Source organism: Kryptolebias marmoratus, linkage group LG11, assembly GCF_001649575.2.
Source record: "Kryptolebias marmoratus isolate JLee-2015 linkage group LG11, ASM164957v2, whole genome shotgun sequence".
Lineage (NCBI taxonomy): Eukaryota > Metazoa > Chordata > Actinopteri > Cyprinodontiformes > Rivulidae > Kryptolebias > Kryptolebias marmoratus.
Window position 1 is genome coordinate 23,060,911 of NC_051440.1, and position 14,959 is coordinate 23,075,869.

Here is a 14,959-nt window from a genome sequence, read left to right on the forward strand (position 1 = left end):
TTCCCTTTAAGACAGCAAATCTGGTTGGAAAGCCCTCCCACTTCAAACAAGTTTCTGCCAAAAGGGAAGGAAACTGAAAGCAACTCTGTGGGTGAGCGGGAGAAAAATGGCTCACAGTTCAGAACTGTTCGACTGCAGTATTTGTTTACAGTTGTTGGTGGATCCAGTCACCACTGCCTGTGGACACAGTTACTGCATGGCATGTATTAATACTTTCTGGAATACAAAACCAAACAATGCAGGGAAATACAGCTGCCCTCAGTGCCAGACAACTTTCAAACCAAGGCCTGTTCTTCAGAAAAACACACTTCTGGCTAACCTGTTAGAAGATCACAAGAAGAAAACCAGTCAAAGTGCTGCTGCTGATGAAGAAGAAGACCCTGCTTCACCAGGAGACGTGCTGTGTGACGTCTGCACAGATAAAAAACGAAAAGCTAAGATGTTCTGCCTCACGTGTCTGGTCTCTTACTGTGAGGCACACCTGCAGCCTCATCTTGAAGTGGCGGCACTGAAGAAGCACCACCTGATCCAAGCCTCCGCCAGAATCAAAGAAATCATCTGCTCCCGCCATGACAGCCGGCTGGAGATTTACTGCCGCTCTGACGGGCAGCTCCTGTGCTCACTTTGTGTGGTGGAGCACAAAGGTCACGACATCGTAAAAGCCTCAGAAGAAGTTCATGAAAAACAGGTGAGTTCAGTCGTATCTTGAAGTCACATGTAAATGACTAATAAAGTTCCTAAAAGTTCATGGATTTCTGTTTTTGCAGAAACTACTGGATCGGACCAGACAAGAAGTAGCAGACAGAGTGAAGGTTTCACAGAGTAAAATGGATCAGCTGATGGATGCTGCACATGCTATAAGAGTGAGTTACACTCAGACTTTGTTCATCAATACATTTCAGTGTTTTTTGTTCTAAATCTGGATAAAAGGAAACAGAACATTTGAAGTAACAGAACAGAAACAAGGTGTAACCGTTATTTCCTGTGCAAAACATGAGTGAGCGCACAGCGGGTTGAGAATAAATCTTCCATCTGTGGTTTTTGTTACAAGGATGCTGCTTGGAAGGAGTGCCATGACTTTGAGCAACAGTGCTCAGAACATATCGCTTTATACGTCCACTCTCTGGAGAAGAAATGCTTTGAGATGAGAAGGAAAGTTGGAGAACTGGAGAAAACCGGAGTGGACCGGACGAAGAGTCACTTCGGGTCACTGGAGCGTGAAGTGTATCAGCTGCGACAGATGGAGAATAAACTCCGCCAGCTCTCTCAGACAGACAATCCTATTCAGTTTCTGCAGGTGGTTTAACCTCATTTGGTCACATTTTATTGGTAATTTTACTGTAGAGCTGCTTCATCTAAAAGCATTGTTGGTTTGTTTGGATCCTGCAGGATTTCCAGGCCCTTGGTGAGCTTCCTGTGTTCACGAACCCACAGGAACGACTTGATGCACTGACAGAGTTTGTTACCGCACACAAAGACAAACTGAAATTGATTTGTAACAAAGAAAAGGATGAATCATTCAGTCATTTTAAAGACCGTACAAGTAAGTACGAGCAGATGAGTTATCGCATGCTGCTGAAAGGCAAAAGCATTTTTATTTTGTTGAAGCTTGTAGAAAATAATTATCAGATGTGTATCTAAAAGTAATGAACTTTAGGAGTCAACCCAATTCAAGATCGCTGCCAAACCTAACTGACTTAAAAAAACAACAACACAAAAATAACTCCAGCTCAGTCAGATTTTAAAATCTTGAGCTGTGGTAGTAGCTGAGACTGATCCCAAACACATATTCTGACTTCTAACAGATTGAGCAAGGTATTTATTTAAAATCTTGCCAATTACTATTTGGAGTAAACCATCTATCTGTTAACAAAATGTCACAGGAACAACTAGATGTCTACAACTGATTAACTTTTGGAGTTAATCCAATTCAAGATGGCTGCCTTTAATTTGAAATGTACTTTATCTGATCTGTTTTATTCCTAAATTTATGAATATCTTTCAGCGTTACTGATTGAAAAGTTTACAAAGAAGCCTGACATGGAAATCTCATCAAGAAAAGACATTTTGTCCCGTTGTGAACGTAAGTAGCTCAATAAATATCTTCACAAACACATAAGAAAGCTTCATCAGCTGAATGAGTTTTATCTTCTATCTTCCCCTACAGACACCACACTGAAGCTGGATCCAGACACAGTGAACGCATGTCTTTATGTGACACAAACAAAGAAAGAGATCTCATGGGGAATAACGGGCCAGGCTCATCCTGACCACCCTGATAGATTCACCTACTATTACCAGGCTCTGTGCCAAACGGGCCTTCAGGGAAACCACTACTGGGAGGTGAAGTGGGACGGCGGTATCGTCGAGGTGGCCGTGTCGTACAAAAAGATCCACAGAAAGGGCTCAGGCAAAGACAGCTGCTTCGGTCATAACAAGCTGTCCTGGAAGTTAACCTGCTCTCCTTCTGGCTGCACGTTTTGGCACAACAGTCTTCACAGAGGTCAGATCCCTCCGGCTCGCTCCCGCAGGCTGGGCGTGCACCTGGAGTACGACAAAGGAAAGCTGAGTTTCTACAGCGTCTCGAGCCCCGACAGGCTGACACTCCTGCACCAGATCCAGACCAGATTCACGGAGCCCGTCTATCCGGGCTTTTCTGTCGATCTAGGTGCAACACTGGAAATATACTGAATTATGCAACTTCCAAATTAAACATTTGTGAAAAACAGCACAAATTTTCAAACAATGGAAAGTCTTACATATCTGTGTACATTCCAAAGACACATTTATGGGTGCTGTGTTTTTAGGGCTCGTTAAATAGCTTTTTAAAAAGATTGATGAAGAATCTAAAAGAAATATAACGTTTTGATGTATGTAATTTTTCTTAAATATGTCAGAGACAGTAAATCATCATGAATGCATTCCATGTTTTTGAGATATTAACACACTTCTGAAGTGTGAAACAAATGAAAAAGGGCTTTATTTGCTTGCTGTAATCACGCTTTCTTTTTAATTGAAATTTTTCTTTTTATTGCTTTCACTGCAACAGGTGACAAAACCCACACTCAAGTGAGAAAAAATAGAAATATATGAGAATAAAAAGGATGTTTTTAAGGCTTACTGCCTTTCCTTAATAAATACAAATGTGTTTACTTCTTATCTTGTCAGTTTTATACATGGTCGGGAAGATTATTTTAAAATCTGGATGTTTGTGAACAATTTTACTCACTCTTCATGTTGTTTTTTGTTTGTTTGTTTTTGTCACACAAAACCTAAAAAACATACAGTAATGTATTTTGTTTGGTGTACTATAATGTATTAAAATTTTCATTTTTCTAACACATTTTATTTTATGGCTATTTTCAGTAAAACGTTTTAAATATATGCACTTCATGGATTCTGATTTTAAAGTTCACTACATCACGACTTCCAGCACCGTGAAAAAGTATTTGCTGAACTTTTCTTCATTTTGTCACGTTACAGCAACAAACTACACGAGTAGTAAATAAAATGTGTAAATTCATCTTAGTATAAATGCAGCTGAAGGCCTCGGAGGTTTGTCATACAGACCTTTAGTGATCAAACAGTGTCATGAAGACCAAGGAACACATCGGACAGGTCAGGGATAGAGTTGTTGAGAAGTTTAAAGCAGGGTTAGGTCATATAACAATTTTCCAAACTTTGAATTTCCCACCAGGACACGGATGTCCACCTAAACTCACAGAGAGAAACAATCTGAGAAGCACCAACGAAGCCCACTGTGATTCTGGAGGAGCTGCAGAGACCCACAGCTCTGTCCACAGGACAACTATTAGTCTTGCTTTCCATAAATTTGGTCTTCATGGCAAGAAGAAAGTCATTGTGAAAACAAAGCCAGTTTACGGTTTGGCACAAGTCATGTAGAGACAAATCAGACATCAGACCAAAACTGAGCTTTCTGTTGTGTGGCAGAATAACTACCATTGTGAAACACGGTGGTGGCAGCGCCATGCTTTTCTTCTGCAGGGACAGTGAAGCTGGTCAGAGTTGATGGGAAGAGTTAAATACAGAGCAAACATGGAAGAAAACCTGTTAGAGGCTGCAAAAAACTTGAGACTGGGACACGTTTTGGGAGGACAATGACCCGAAACATCCAGTTAGAATGACCCTGTCAAAGTCCAGACCTAAGTCCAACAGAATCTGTGGTAAGACCTGAAAACTGCTGTTCACAGACACTCTCCGCCCAATCTGACTGAACCTAAGCTTTATTGCAAAGAAGAATGAGTTAAAATTTCAGCCTAAATGTGCAAAGCTGGTGGAGACAAATCACAAAAGGCTTGCAGCTGTAATTTCAGTGAAAGGTGGTGGTTCTGCACACAAATGCATGCAAAATTTTTCAGATTTTTATTTAAAAAAACCCCACATCACTTTCCTTCCACTTCACAATTATGTGCTACTTTGTGTTTCTCTATCACAAAAAAAAAAATCACAAAACACTTTGATATTTGTGGCAGTAACGTGAAAAAATGTGGAAAAGTTTAATGAATATGGGTGCTGTACGTGATAGATGTGAAACACAGTAAGGTGCAGCGCCAGCGCCGCTAACAGGGGAGGTCTGGGTAAGGCAGTCATAACACTGAGTCAATGGAGAGGTGTTCAACGGTGTCGTAGAAGCGCAGAGCGGCCTTGTAATGCAGCAGCTTCTCAGTCAGAGAGCTGCTGGTCACTGCTTTACCCCGCACACTCAGGTCCAGGTACCTAAACGACAACAGGGTTAAAACTAAGAGTCTGAGAGGATCAAAATCAGCCTGGATTCAGCTTATTCTCAACTTGTTCTACAGACTTATAAATATACTGCACCTGTATGACACTTTCCAAAATACAAGAGTATTTATGGCCATCAGTGAGGCCAAAAGGAAGAAGAATCTCTCCAGATTCCCATCATGCAGTGCGTTTGGGTAGAAGTTTCCTGTAATGAGATTTAAAAAAAAATACTTAATGGTTTATGAGGAGAGAAAGAGGAACATGGTGGCTCTCATTTCTACCTCCAGAGCAAAAGTACAGCAGCTGAACGATGAGGGCTCCAAGGAAACAGCCCCCTCCGTAGGACAGAGTGAGGAAGTGCAGAGAGATTCCTCTGATGTGGCTCGGGGTCAGCTGGAAGGATATGAGGGAACCTGTCAGAGAGAAAATGAGATGATTTCATACACTGGAAGCCTTTGGGGCCGAACAGGGACGATTCTACTCACATGCAGGTGTGACGAGAGCCTCAGCTACGCCGAGCAGGATGTACTGAGGCGCCAGCTGGAAACACGGCATGGACGACACATGCAGGACCTTCCCGGACAGGGTCTGCTCCACCTGGGGGTAGGCCTTCCTGCGCAGCTCCAACAAACCTGCCACCAGGACAGACAGAGCTGCACACGCGTGGCCCAAAGCTGGAAGGGGAGGATGGACAGGGTGGGGTGATGAGAAAGGGGGCTGCAGAATGACAGAACGAGGGCGGAGGGGGGTGTGATTTCAGAAAAGAGGATGGGAGTGAGAGAAGCATATTGACGTTTAGGTGAAGGTGATAAAGGTCATGTGTGGACCGCTGTGCACGTGTGGCAATGGCTGACTTACTTATGACTTTCGCAGGCGCCAGAGGAGTTTTGTCCGTGGAGAGCAGGCAGGTGGCCACACACTCCATCAGAGGAGCCAAGAGCAGCAGAGGCAGGATGCTGATCACATTCATGGCCCCGATGGGCAGCATGAGGTCGTTCAGGTGAAGGTTGGAGTTCATGGTCTGTATGTAGTAACCTGAGGGAATCTGTGGAAAACACATCTTTAACTTCTTTGCAGAACGCAAACCAAAACAAACAAAAACAGAACTTCTGTTGTGTTTTTTCCACAGTGACCTGCCTGTGTGATGCAGGCTCTGTACAGCAGCTGGAGCCCATAAAGAGGAAAGAGCTTCGCCAGAACCTTGACATTCTCCACGTGCGTTTCGCTGTATCGACCGCCGTTGTTCTCTTTCGCCCGGTCCAGCCAAGACACCACATCTCCACTCAGGTGCCGGTAGCGGACGCAGCACGTTCTGAAAGAGTTCAAGAAAACTCCCAGTGTGGTCAGCAGTGATCCACCTGAGAGGAGCCACAAGAAGAAAACAGGTTTTCACTGAAGACATCTTGTGTGGCCTCCACGTGTTCTCATTTGTGTTACCTTTCTTGGGTTTGTAGGTGAGTTTGTTGCGCATCATGTGTATGGCGATGAGAGCCAACAGCACAGAGGTGAAGGGGATCAGGAAGCCCAGGTTTTGGGCGATCGACTGCTGGATGTAAGCGATGCCCAGAAACACAATCATGGAGTTCAGATTCACCAGCCAGTAGAACCTGAAAGGCATAAAACAAAATGTTAAAACGTGAATAAATCATTCTTACTTCAAATAAGAGGCAACAAACGCCGATGGTCCTGCTAAAACCTGTTTCCATTTCAAACTATTTTTTTCAATACTTTCAACCGCTGATCTGTTTTTCTGCACTTTTTACTTTTTTACTCACACATTTCAACTCTCTGTTGTTTAGTTTGTTCATTATTTGCATCTTGTGAATTATATAAACCTTACATTTGTTCTTTTTTTATACTTGTTATTTCTGCCCTTTTATTTTTAATGGTTTTGAATTGTGCCTTTTTGTTGGCCACCTTTCAGTATTGCTGCTGTCTTAAGTGGACTAAATACTGAATTTATAAAGTTCAATGTAAAACAGTCTCTATTAAAAGGGGAAGGTTTGATTAAACTGATCCAAAATTTTTTTCTGAGAATTTATGGTTTAATTGTAATGTATGTTTTTCAGGGTTAGTTTTCTGATTGTTAGCGAGATTTGTCACCATTATTAAGGAGAAACTTCCCTCTATTCCAAGTACATTTGCTAATATTAGTTAATAGGAATAAAAGGAAAAGGGTAAATGGCAAATTTCTTGAGCGCTTTCATTCCTCTCAGGAAATAAACCTCTCTCTTAGGAGGAAAAGACAAAAAAATTAACACTTAATTCAGAAAGCGAAGCCTTCAAAGCAGAATAAAAGTCAAAGTTAACAGGACATCAGGTGTCCTTGTTCCTGAAAATAAAGAGACGTAACTATGAACAGCTTTATCTGTAGGACATTCTTTTCTAAAATGATGATGCAGTTTATCAGCAGCAACAACGTCGACCTGCAGCTTGAAGTCTTATTAAAGACAGTCAGGTCAGCTGCTGAGACTCGTACCAGTTGAAGAAGGACAGGAGCTGGTGCTGGTTGTAGCTCTGCAGGCTGTAGGCCCCCAGCGGACAGAGGACGGCCCTGATGCCGCCGATGCCCAGCGCAGCGGCCAGGAGGCCCGTGTAGAACAAGATCTGCTGCTCCAGAGGGTCCAGCTTGTGGGTCATGTGGTGAGCGTCGATGTAGAAATCCTCGAATGGAAATGCAACCACCGGCAGCATGGCTGTGCCTAAAGAACACAAGGAGGCGCAGGCATCAAACAGCAGACTTTCTACTCATTTTTCTTCATTTTATAAGAACAGATGATGCAGTAATTTGTATTTGTCTCTTGGCTTTGAAAAGTTAGGGACCTAAACAGCGTCCTTGCATCTTAAGAGGTGACAGATAACGTATTAAAGCGCCTCTTACCAAAGAAGTGAAGAAGAGCACACAGGTAGAGCACCTTAGTCCGTCCCAGGCAGGTTTCTGCGAACCAGCCGACCAGAACAGGGGTCAGGGTGCTGGCTCCGATGAAGCACAGGTTGACCGTCGCTGCCAGGTAGTTGTCATAGCCCAGCTTCACAGTACAAAAGATAATCATGTTGCATACAATCCCAAAGAAAGTGAACCTTTCACACAGCTCCACGAGCAGAACACAGATGACAACTTGGAGCTTCTTGCGAGACTTCCTCAGGTGTCTGTGGTCCACCGGAGGGGTTTGGGAGGTCCGCCGCAGGCGACTTCTGCCTTCTGGCAGTCTCTGAAGTTCCCCTGCCATCATCCCACCAGGCCCAGCGAGGCAGCCGCTGAAGCTGCTTTGTTGTCTGAGGGTCGGTTTTAAATGAGGACCCCCTCTTGTTGCTCTGTTGTGGACAAAGAAGGCCGAAACTGGAATCCCACAGTGTGGTGCGACTCTGGAGCTGAGCTACAGACACGTAGGATCAGACTCACCCACCGGAGTTCTGTCTGTTCTGCTCCGGTGTCGTTATGTTTCCCAGAACTGCTGGTGCTTTACGGGAATCTGACACGTTATGCAAAATCGTGTCAGAGAGGAATGATGGATGGGAGCCATTTAGAGAGCATCCCAGAAATGTTCTTAGACTCACCAACAACAGAAAGATTCAAGGCTGCTTTTTTTTAGATCCACCGTCATTTATTAGCAATTAATTGTTGGTAATTAACTGATAAGAGCTGGTAGACTGGTTTGGTGTGAGAGAAAATCATTTAAAAATCAGTGCGCAAAGCAACATTTTCCTTTAGGTCACCTAAAAGGTTAATCACACCATCTCTGCAAACTGTTGGCAAAACCCAAAGAAACACAAGCACCTTTAAGCAGATAGATTTATCAGAGATAAAAACAAAATGTGATAACAAATGAACGTGTGCCGCATTATGTTGCAGACTCTCAAAATGCCACGACTCCTTGTGAAAACAACCCCTCACTTTGGGCCGCCTGCTGGTAATTAGACCGATGGTGTCAAGAAGGAGTGAGACGGAGTGCAGCTTCACCACAGGTGTGAGACAAACAGCCTCTTATAGCAGTAAACTGATGGTTATTCTACAAATAAAACAACCTTTTGTGGATTTTACAAACTTAACCAAACATTGTTGCCTTCAGGGATGACAGCACTAATGTCTATTTTTATATTTCTCTCATATTCAAGTGGAATATAGCTGAAATTATTTGTAATTAAGAGGATAAATGAAATCAAGCTGAATGTAAAAATGTTCCAGAGACGTTTATTGTGTTGGTGATATCTTCACTAAACTGTGTTGATCTCAAATAAAGCATTTAGTCAGAAAAAAAACACATAAACAATATTGCAGAGCCTGAATATACATCTGTAAACTAAAACATGAAAGGTACTGACACAAATCCTGTAAAGTATTTTATCACAATTGATCAAAAATTCATCAAAAATAGGACAAAACAGAAGTTTTGAAACTGACTGCCAGGATTTCAAGTATAATTTAAACTAAACTTAACATAATTGCATTCATTATTAAAACAGGTTCAATTTCCCTTGTATATCGCTTTATCATTACACAGTTCTATAAAAACACTCAGTTGATGCTATTATAATTACTATTATTAAATAAATTAATACTGAATTTTTCTTAAACAATTTAATAAACAAAATGTTGCATTTTAACCTTTCCTCGTTTCTAACCTAAGAATTTTCGGGCAAATTGTCCAAACCATTAAAAATGCGCTGATAATGAAGGTAACGAGATATTAAATAGCAATAATTATCAGTGAAAGTAAAATGTGCTTTTATTTTGTTTTTCAAGGCGTCTGAAAGGAAAAAAAAAAAGAAAGTGTCGCGTCTAGCGTTACTATGGTTACCAACAGTCTCCGTGGGGCGCGGTGTATCATGGGAAAAAGAAAAAGTTGTAGGCTTGTTAAAAAGTCACTTACAGCTCGCATTAGAGAGGAAAATCAAAACAAAGCAAAGGTCTTCTGACATTTACTCAATGGTAAAAAAAAAAAGATTTATTTTCATAAATAACATTTGTGCCGTCCATTTTAACTTAGACGTGCTGCAAACAGCTCAGACGTTTCATGTTTGCTAATGCTAAAGTTAGCAAACTGCTACATGCTAGCTTAACTTGTGAAGCCAGTCTGAATAATACTAGATATATAAAGCATGGACATATTGCCTCGTTTCATTTGACTTCATTATCTATTTACACACCTCCTGTGGGTACAGTAATGTAAAAGTTATGTTAATTGATCCGTGTACACCACAGCAAAGATCGGCTGTCATGTCTGGAGGGGGGATGCCCAAGTGTCCTGCCTCTGCGTCTAAGGGCTTCAGCTCGACTCCCGTCAAGACCAGTAAGGACAAAAACACGGGTCTGGATGACGGCCTTGTGTCCGACGATGAAGACACGTTTTCGCTGCTTTCTCCAATCTACCACGACAGCTTTGAAAGCGATGAGGAGCTGGGATCAGCTCAGCAGACTTCACCCAGAGTTTGCACATCACCAGTCAGGTGTTGCTCAGTTTGAAGCATATTTTCTGTTCCCTGTCTGTGATGTTTTGTTAATGTGTCTGTTTAACTTCACAGATCCGAGCTTCCAAAGAGCACCTCAGAGCAGAGGTTCAGCTCAGCTGCCTCACCTCTCAGTCCATGGGAAATGTGGCTGCTGAACAAAACCAAAGAGGATCGCCTTAAAATAGAAAAGAAAGCTGAAGAGGCAAGCTGCTTTTTATTCTAATACAGAGGTGGATAAATTTGTTGGTAGCCTTGCAACTCATTGAAACAATGCCTCATTTTTCATTAAAAGTAATTCAGTTAAACCCCAGATTGATCAGCTGATCATTTCGGATGGTAGAAAAAGAGCCTAGGAAACTTAAAAGCTGCAATCACTTCCTTCACAGTGAGCTCCATGGAAGAAGGATGGCTCCACTACTGACAGAAAAATTATCTGGAATTCACCAAAATGTATCTTGCATAGCCCAAAAGTCAACTTATAAGACACATTTGGAGCTTTTTGGCTTCAGTCACATCAGTTTTTTTAAAATTATTATTATTTTAGAAGGGTACCAACAGATTTATACTGTTTATACACATACTGTTCAAAGCAGTGTCTACTTTTCTACCCTGAAATATTTCAATTTCTAAATCACTTATTGAGCTCAGTGTGTTTCATAACTCAGGAACGCTTCCTAAGAGAAAAAAAAGAACAGCAGGAAAGAGAGCAGAGGCAGAAAAAAATCATCATGGAAGAGAAGATCCAAGAATGGCTAAAAGTTAAAAGAGAACAGGTAATGAAATACTTGTTTGAAATCTTGTGTTTTTAGTTGTACAGATTTTGAATACTTTATATATTTGTTTGCAATCCTAGGAGAAGCACGAGCAGCTTTTAAAACAGAGACGAGAGGAGGAGGAGACGCACCGGCACCAGGAGAAACAGAGGGAGGCTGAACAGAAAGCTCAGCGAAAATACAAAGACTGGCTGCAGAAGAAGAACCAAGAAAAAATGGAAAAAGAAAAGAAGGAGAAAGTAATACGGCTCATTTCATTGGCTTTATTTTTTCAAATAAAAGGTTGTTAAAGGGGTTTTTGTCTGACAGGAGGAAGCTGCCCTGAAGGAGGAACAGGAGAGAGAACGCAGCCGGAGGGCAGATGAAAGGTTTAAGGAGTGGCTGACGAAAGCCAATGAAAAAAGCAGAGCTAGTCCCAAATCACCTCACTACCCTACAAGTAAGGTCATTTTAGCAATTAGTAACTGAAAACTGTTAATAAATCAAATATATGTGCAATGTGTTACTAATTATACTCAGATGGAATATTTTCTCTTCATAATATTTGTGATTTGTAGCTATGATGATGTTTTGTTTTCCTTCAGGTCCCTATGAAAAATCGTACACGGCCCCCAGCTTCTACAACCCGATCCCCTGGAAGCCGATTCACGTTCCTCCCCCAGAAACCTCCCCAAACAAGGCATCTGGCAGGAAACCTCCGAAGCAGAAGAAGAGTCAGCAGAGTTCCTGCACTCCTATTAGACCCAGAAACACTGTGAGTGCTGGACGTTTTCTGCAGAGGAGATGACACAAACAGGCCGATGTGCACGGCGCTGATGCCACCATGACTCATCAACACCAGCTCAGCTGCAGGACTGAATCTCTGCTGATTCATGGAAAAAAGACTTGTGTATTTTTGTTTTAAAGTAGTTGTAGTGAAGACTTCCTACTGTACTTACACTTTAGCTTGTCATATTGCTCAAATGAGTTGATAAAAAAAACATGTCCTGAATGATTGCAATGATTTGTTTTAACTGATATTTGAATTCTAGTAAAAACACAAACTAAGCATTTAAAGTTCTGCAGTACATTCTGTATTGTTGTCAAACTGTAATCAGTTTTTTGTTTGGAAAAATGAAGGATGATCAAAGCTCCCCCCCCCACTCCTGTGTTTATTGCCTGATGTCAGAGTGGTAGACAGAACCACAGTTCTCTGCTTTTAGTGGGTCACCCACCACACGAGAGAAAGAAGGTAATCTGCTGGTCACAGCCAAAGATAGACCCAGCTCGCTCGAGTGCCCCTCACACTCACACATTGTTCTGTGTCCAGCTGTGCCTTGTTCTTCTGTGGGCTGAGATGACAACACAAATGAGTGTGGGGGTGGAAGCAGAGCGACTCATTCAGAGCAGCACGCTCATTCTGTGTTAGCATCTCACTGATACCAATGTGTGAAGCCTGAGGTAAATTGTTTTAATTTTTAAATGCTGCTGCTGTAATTTTACTGCTGTGTTTGGGTCTGGCTTATTCCTTGGTTAACCTCTGTCAGTTTTACACCCCTGTGGGATGACAAAAATCAGGCAGGATGTTTGTAATGTAGCTAGAAAAGCAAAATCTGTGTGATGTTTACATTTGGATGTTTGTCATTAGCAGTAATTTAGCTGGAGGGATTTAAGCTTTTTGCTCAGGGGTGTTTGCAAAGCGAGCCTTATAATTCTGTCACCTATAAAGTTTCAGCTTAAAGGTGTCCTTCAGCTCCTCGTGTTCTTCTAATTTCAGCAGTTTGTTTTGTAAGGCAACACATGGCTTCTGGTTATGACTCAAGTCTCGGATCACTGATTTTTTACTTCTGCCTCTTCCAGGTACTGCATCCGTTTTTATAGAACCTGAGCAGAGAACCAATATCCCAAGATGCAGTGGTGCAAGTGGGCTGGCAGTTGGAGGTCACATTTGCCAAGACAGGTAGGAGGCGTGTCCTAAAACTGCCCCAGAATGAAAGAAACAAGAGAGGTGTTGTGGCGACGAGTGACGGTCTAAAGGGCAGGAGTACAGACTTCTGCTCGGACTTCATGACCGTGGCCGACAGAGATATTCATCGTGTCAAAACAATTTTTATTCTAACTTGTTCCGGATAAAAAGGAGTGTAAATGTTTTCCTGCCGGACAATTAAGCTCAGTGTTTGTTTTATGAGGTGTGTCATTTTAACCCCTTAAATGGGGGTTAAATAAGAGACGAAACAAGCTGCACTGGATTTGACTGAAGTTTTTAAAGTTTTTTAAAAAAAATCTAATTGGACCACATTGGCCCGGGACCTCATTGCTTGATATGTTATGGTTCTTTTAAATCCTAATTTTTTCTTGTATCACAAGGATGTGTCTGCAGTTTATGTAAACAGTCTCAGCTATATTGACACAACCTGAAGGAAACCAGTTCTGCTGCAGAAAAGCACGGTTCCTTGATGATTTATTTCAACCTCAGTGTTCTGTGTCGCCATGCAGTCTGCTGAACCAGAGGCTGAGGATTCTTTCGACTTCCTTTTTAAAATCATCCTGGTTGGGGATTCGGACGTTGGTAAGACCTGCATGGTGCAGAGCTTCAAGTCTGGTATATTCATTGAGAAGCAACAGAACACCATCGGCGTTGACTTCACAGTTCGGACCCTGGATATTGATGGCAAGAAGGTGAAGGTATGTTTTATTTTAAGTCCTTTTTTTGTAGCATTTCCTCGTTTAAGTGGTTCTGATCATTACAGTCTTTGTGCTTTTAGCAGCATCCTAAATACATGAATGTTTGGGATGTTTGTGTACAGAAAGTGGGGTGGCTTACTGTTTTGTTTACACGATATTACCTTTGTGTTAGGTTTCCGGAGGAGTTGGTTTGTTTAAATTTAAGTTTATCTCAACATTTTATTTAGTTTAAATTCTTTTTAACTTGTGCTTGTTTGAAAAGAAAATAACTAATGACCTTTTAGAGCTCACAGCGTGTCTGTTTCAACTATATACAAAGTGTTTCTCCTCACATTGTGTAACCGGTTAACCCATATTTGTGCTGTGCGTTAATCTAGATGCAGGTGTGGGACACTGCTGGACAGGAGCGTTTCCGCACCATAACGCAGAGCTACTACCGCAGCGCCCACGGGGCGATTGTGGCCTACGACATCAGCCGCCGCGGGACGTTTGAATCCGTTTCCCACTGGATCAGGGAGGTGGAGCAGTACGGAGCTGCCAACGTGGTGGTAATACTAGTTGGTGAGAAATTTAAAACCAGGCTTGTGTGATCTTTGGAGACTCGGCTTTAATAGGCGCTATTCGCATCTAGAGGCTATGAAAAATTTCAGTTTAACTTTTAGAGATGTCAGATTTGATGCTTTTTTTTTGCTATACAGAATAATCAGTATCACCGTAATCTTTGACTGTTTCTGGCTCTGCAGGTAATAAGTCGGACCTCCACGCTCAGAGACAGGTGCTGTTTGAGGATGCGTGCACTCTGGCAGAAAAGAACGCCCTTCTGGCCGCTCTAGAAACTTCTGCCAAGGAGGCCCAGAACATCGACGCTGCCTTCGTCCTCATGGCCCGGGAACTGTTAGCACGCAACAGCCTGACCATCCCGGACCAGAGCTCTCACTGCCCTTCTCAGTTCACGTTGGGCGACGGCTGTCAGCCAATTTACGGCGCTGCGGTGCCGTCGGATAAAAAGTGTGAGTGCTGAACGGACTGAGTCAGGATGAGCATCTATCAGCTTGTTTTATAACTTTGTCAGCCAGAGAAAGAAGTTTCTGTTAAGATGCATTGTGTGAGTGTGAAAACAAAAGGCTTGGATTTTGTTTTTTCCACTTTTAGTATTTATAGTTTGTGGGAATCTGTAATACAGGTTCGAAATAGTGATTCATCAGAGCCTCTTTTGTGATATTCCTTTGGGTTTAACTGCTGCTGATTGTGACAAGAAGCCACACCTTCGCTGAAGGACTCTGTACTAAAAGTGCAACACAGTAAACACTACACCTTCACTCAACGTG

General features: G+C 42.2%; 4 protein-coding genes across 6 annotated transcripts; 3 read left to right on the forward strand and 1 right to left on the reverse strand.

Moving 5' to 3' along the window:
• Window positions 1–53: 53 nt before the first annotated feature.
• LOC108237468 (E3 ubiquitin/ISG15 ligase TRIM25-like) lies at window positions 54–3,341 on the forward strand. The gene is made up of 6 exons (XM_017418896.3): window positions 54–688; window positions 768–863; window positions 1,052–1,297; window positions 1,390–1,543; window positions 2,006–2,083; window positions 2,168–3,341. Exons 1-6 carry the CDS (start codon window positions 107–109, stop codon window positions 2,689–2,691), a joined length of 1,680 nt encoding a protein of 559 aa, XP_017274385.1. The 5' UTR covers window positions 54–106; the 3' UTR covers window positions 2,692–3,341.
• A 114-nt stretch (window positions 3,342–3,455) lies between these two features.
• slc15a5 (solute carrier family 15 member 5) lies at window positions 3,456–7,989 on the reverse strand. Its single transcript, XM_025006519.2, has 9 exons — window positions 7,625–7,989; window positions 7,223–7,445; window positions 6,181–6,350; window positions 5,881–6,101; window positions 5,602–5,788; window positions 5,229–5,417; window positions 5,025–5,156; window positions 4,840–4,948; window positions 3,456–4,737 (listed from the first exon to the last, which is right to left on the reverse strand). Exons 1-9 carry the CDS (start codon window positions 7,974–7,976, stop codon window positions 4,608–4,610), a joined length of 1,713 nt encoding a protein of 570 aa, XP_024862287.1. The 5' UTR covers window positions 7,977–7,989; the 3' UTR covers window positions 3,456–4,607.
• A 1,536-nt stretch (window positions 7,990–9,525) lies between these two features.
• Window positions 9,526–12,100, forward strand: zgc:153293 (uncharacterized protein LOC555710 homolog). The gene is made up of 7 exons (XM_017418931.3): window positions 9,526–9,673; window positions 9,947–10,191; window positions 10,267–10,396; window positions 10,860–10,967; window positions 11,048–11,206; window positions 11,277–11,406; window positions 11,552–12,100. Exons 1-7 carry the CDS (start codon window positions 9,671–9,673, stop codon window positions 11,752–11,754), a joined length of 978 nt encoding a protein of 325 aa, XP_017274420.1. The 5' UTR covers window positions 9,526–9,670; the 3' UTR covers window positions 11,755–12,100.
• Window positions 12,101–12,242: 142 nt separating this feature from the next.
• LOC108237428 (ras-related protein Rab-19) lies at window positions 12,243–14,955 on the forward strand. 3 transcript variants are annotated; one of them, XM_017418837.3, is made up of 5 exons: window positions 12,243–12,407; window positions 12,807–12,906; window positions 13,443–13,631; window positions 14,009–14,192; window positions 14,375–14,955. In XM_017418837.3, exons 2-5 carry the CDS (start codon window positions 12,856–12,858, stop codon window positions 14,650–14,652), a joined length of 702 nt encoding a protein of 233 aa, XP_017274326.1. In that variant the 5' UTR covers window positions 12,243–12,407; window positions 12,807–12,855; the 3' UTR covers window positions 14,653–14,955. The 3 variants fall into 3 exon arrangements, with proteins under 3 accessions (XP_017274326.1, XP_017274327.1, XP_024862327.1); XM_017418838.3 differs by having other exon boundaries at window positions 13,443–13,625; XM_025006559.2 differs by lacking the exons at window positions 12,243–12,407; window positions 12,807–12,906 and adding an exon at window positions 12,938–13,135.
• The last annotated feature ends 4 nt before the right edge of the window (window positions 14,956–14,959 follow it).

Bases quoted from the DNA above. Each gene is read 5' to 3' on its own strand.
- LOC108237468 (XM_017418896.3), top strand. From the start codon at position 107: ATGGCTCACAGTTCAGAACTGTTCGACTGCAGTATTTGTTTACAGTTG. The intron at 864-1,051 runs GTGAGTTACACT...TTTTGTTACAAG, and splicing joins ATGCTGCACATGCTATAAGA to GATGCTGCTTGGAAGGAGTG. The intron at 1,298-1,389 runs GTGGTTTAACCT...TGGATCCTGCAG, and splicing joins ATCCTATTCAGTTTCTGCAG to GATTTCCAGGCCCTTGGTGA.
- slc15a5 (XM_025006519.2), bottom strand. From the start codon at position 7,976: ATGATGGCAGGGGAACTTCAGAGACTGCCAGAAGGCAGAAGTCGCCTG. The intron at 5,418-5,601 runs GTAAGTCAGCCA...CTCCCCTTCCAG, and splicing joins GGCGCCTGCGAAAGTCATAA to CTTTGGGCCACGCGTGTGCA. The intron at 4,738-4,839 runs GTGCAGTATATT...GTTGTCGTTTAG, and splicing joins TTTTGGAAAGTGTCATACAG to GTACCTGGACCTGAGTGTGC.
- zgc:153293 (XM_017418931.3), top strand. The intron at 10,192-10,266 runs GTGTTGCTCAGT...TTAACTTCACAG, and splicing joins GTTTGCACATCACCAGTCAG to ATCCGAGCTTCCAAAGAGCA. The intron at 11,207-11,276 runs GTAATACGGCTC...TTTGTCTGACAG, and splicing joins AAAAAGAAAAGAAGGAGAAA to GAGGAAGCTGCCCTGAAGGA.
- LOC108237428 (XM_017418837.3), top strand. From the start codon at position 12,856: ATGCAGTGGTGCAAGTGGGCTGGCAGTTGGAGGTCACATTTGCCAAGA. The intron at 13,632-14,008 runs GTATGTTTTATT...GCGTTAATCTAG, and splicing joins TTGATGGCAAGAAGGTGAAG to ATGCAGGTGTGGGACACTGC. The intron at 14,193-14,374 runs GTGAGAAATTTA...CTGGCTCTGCAG, and splicing joins CGTGGTGGTAATACTAGTTG to GTAATAAGTCGGACCTCCAC.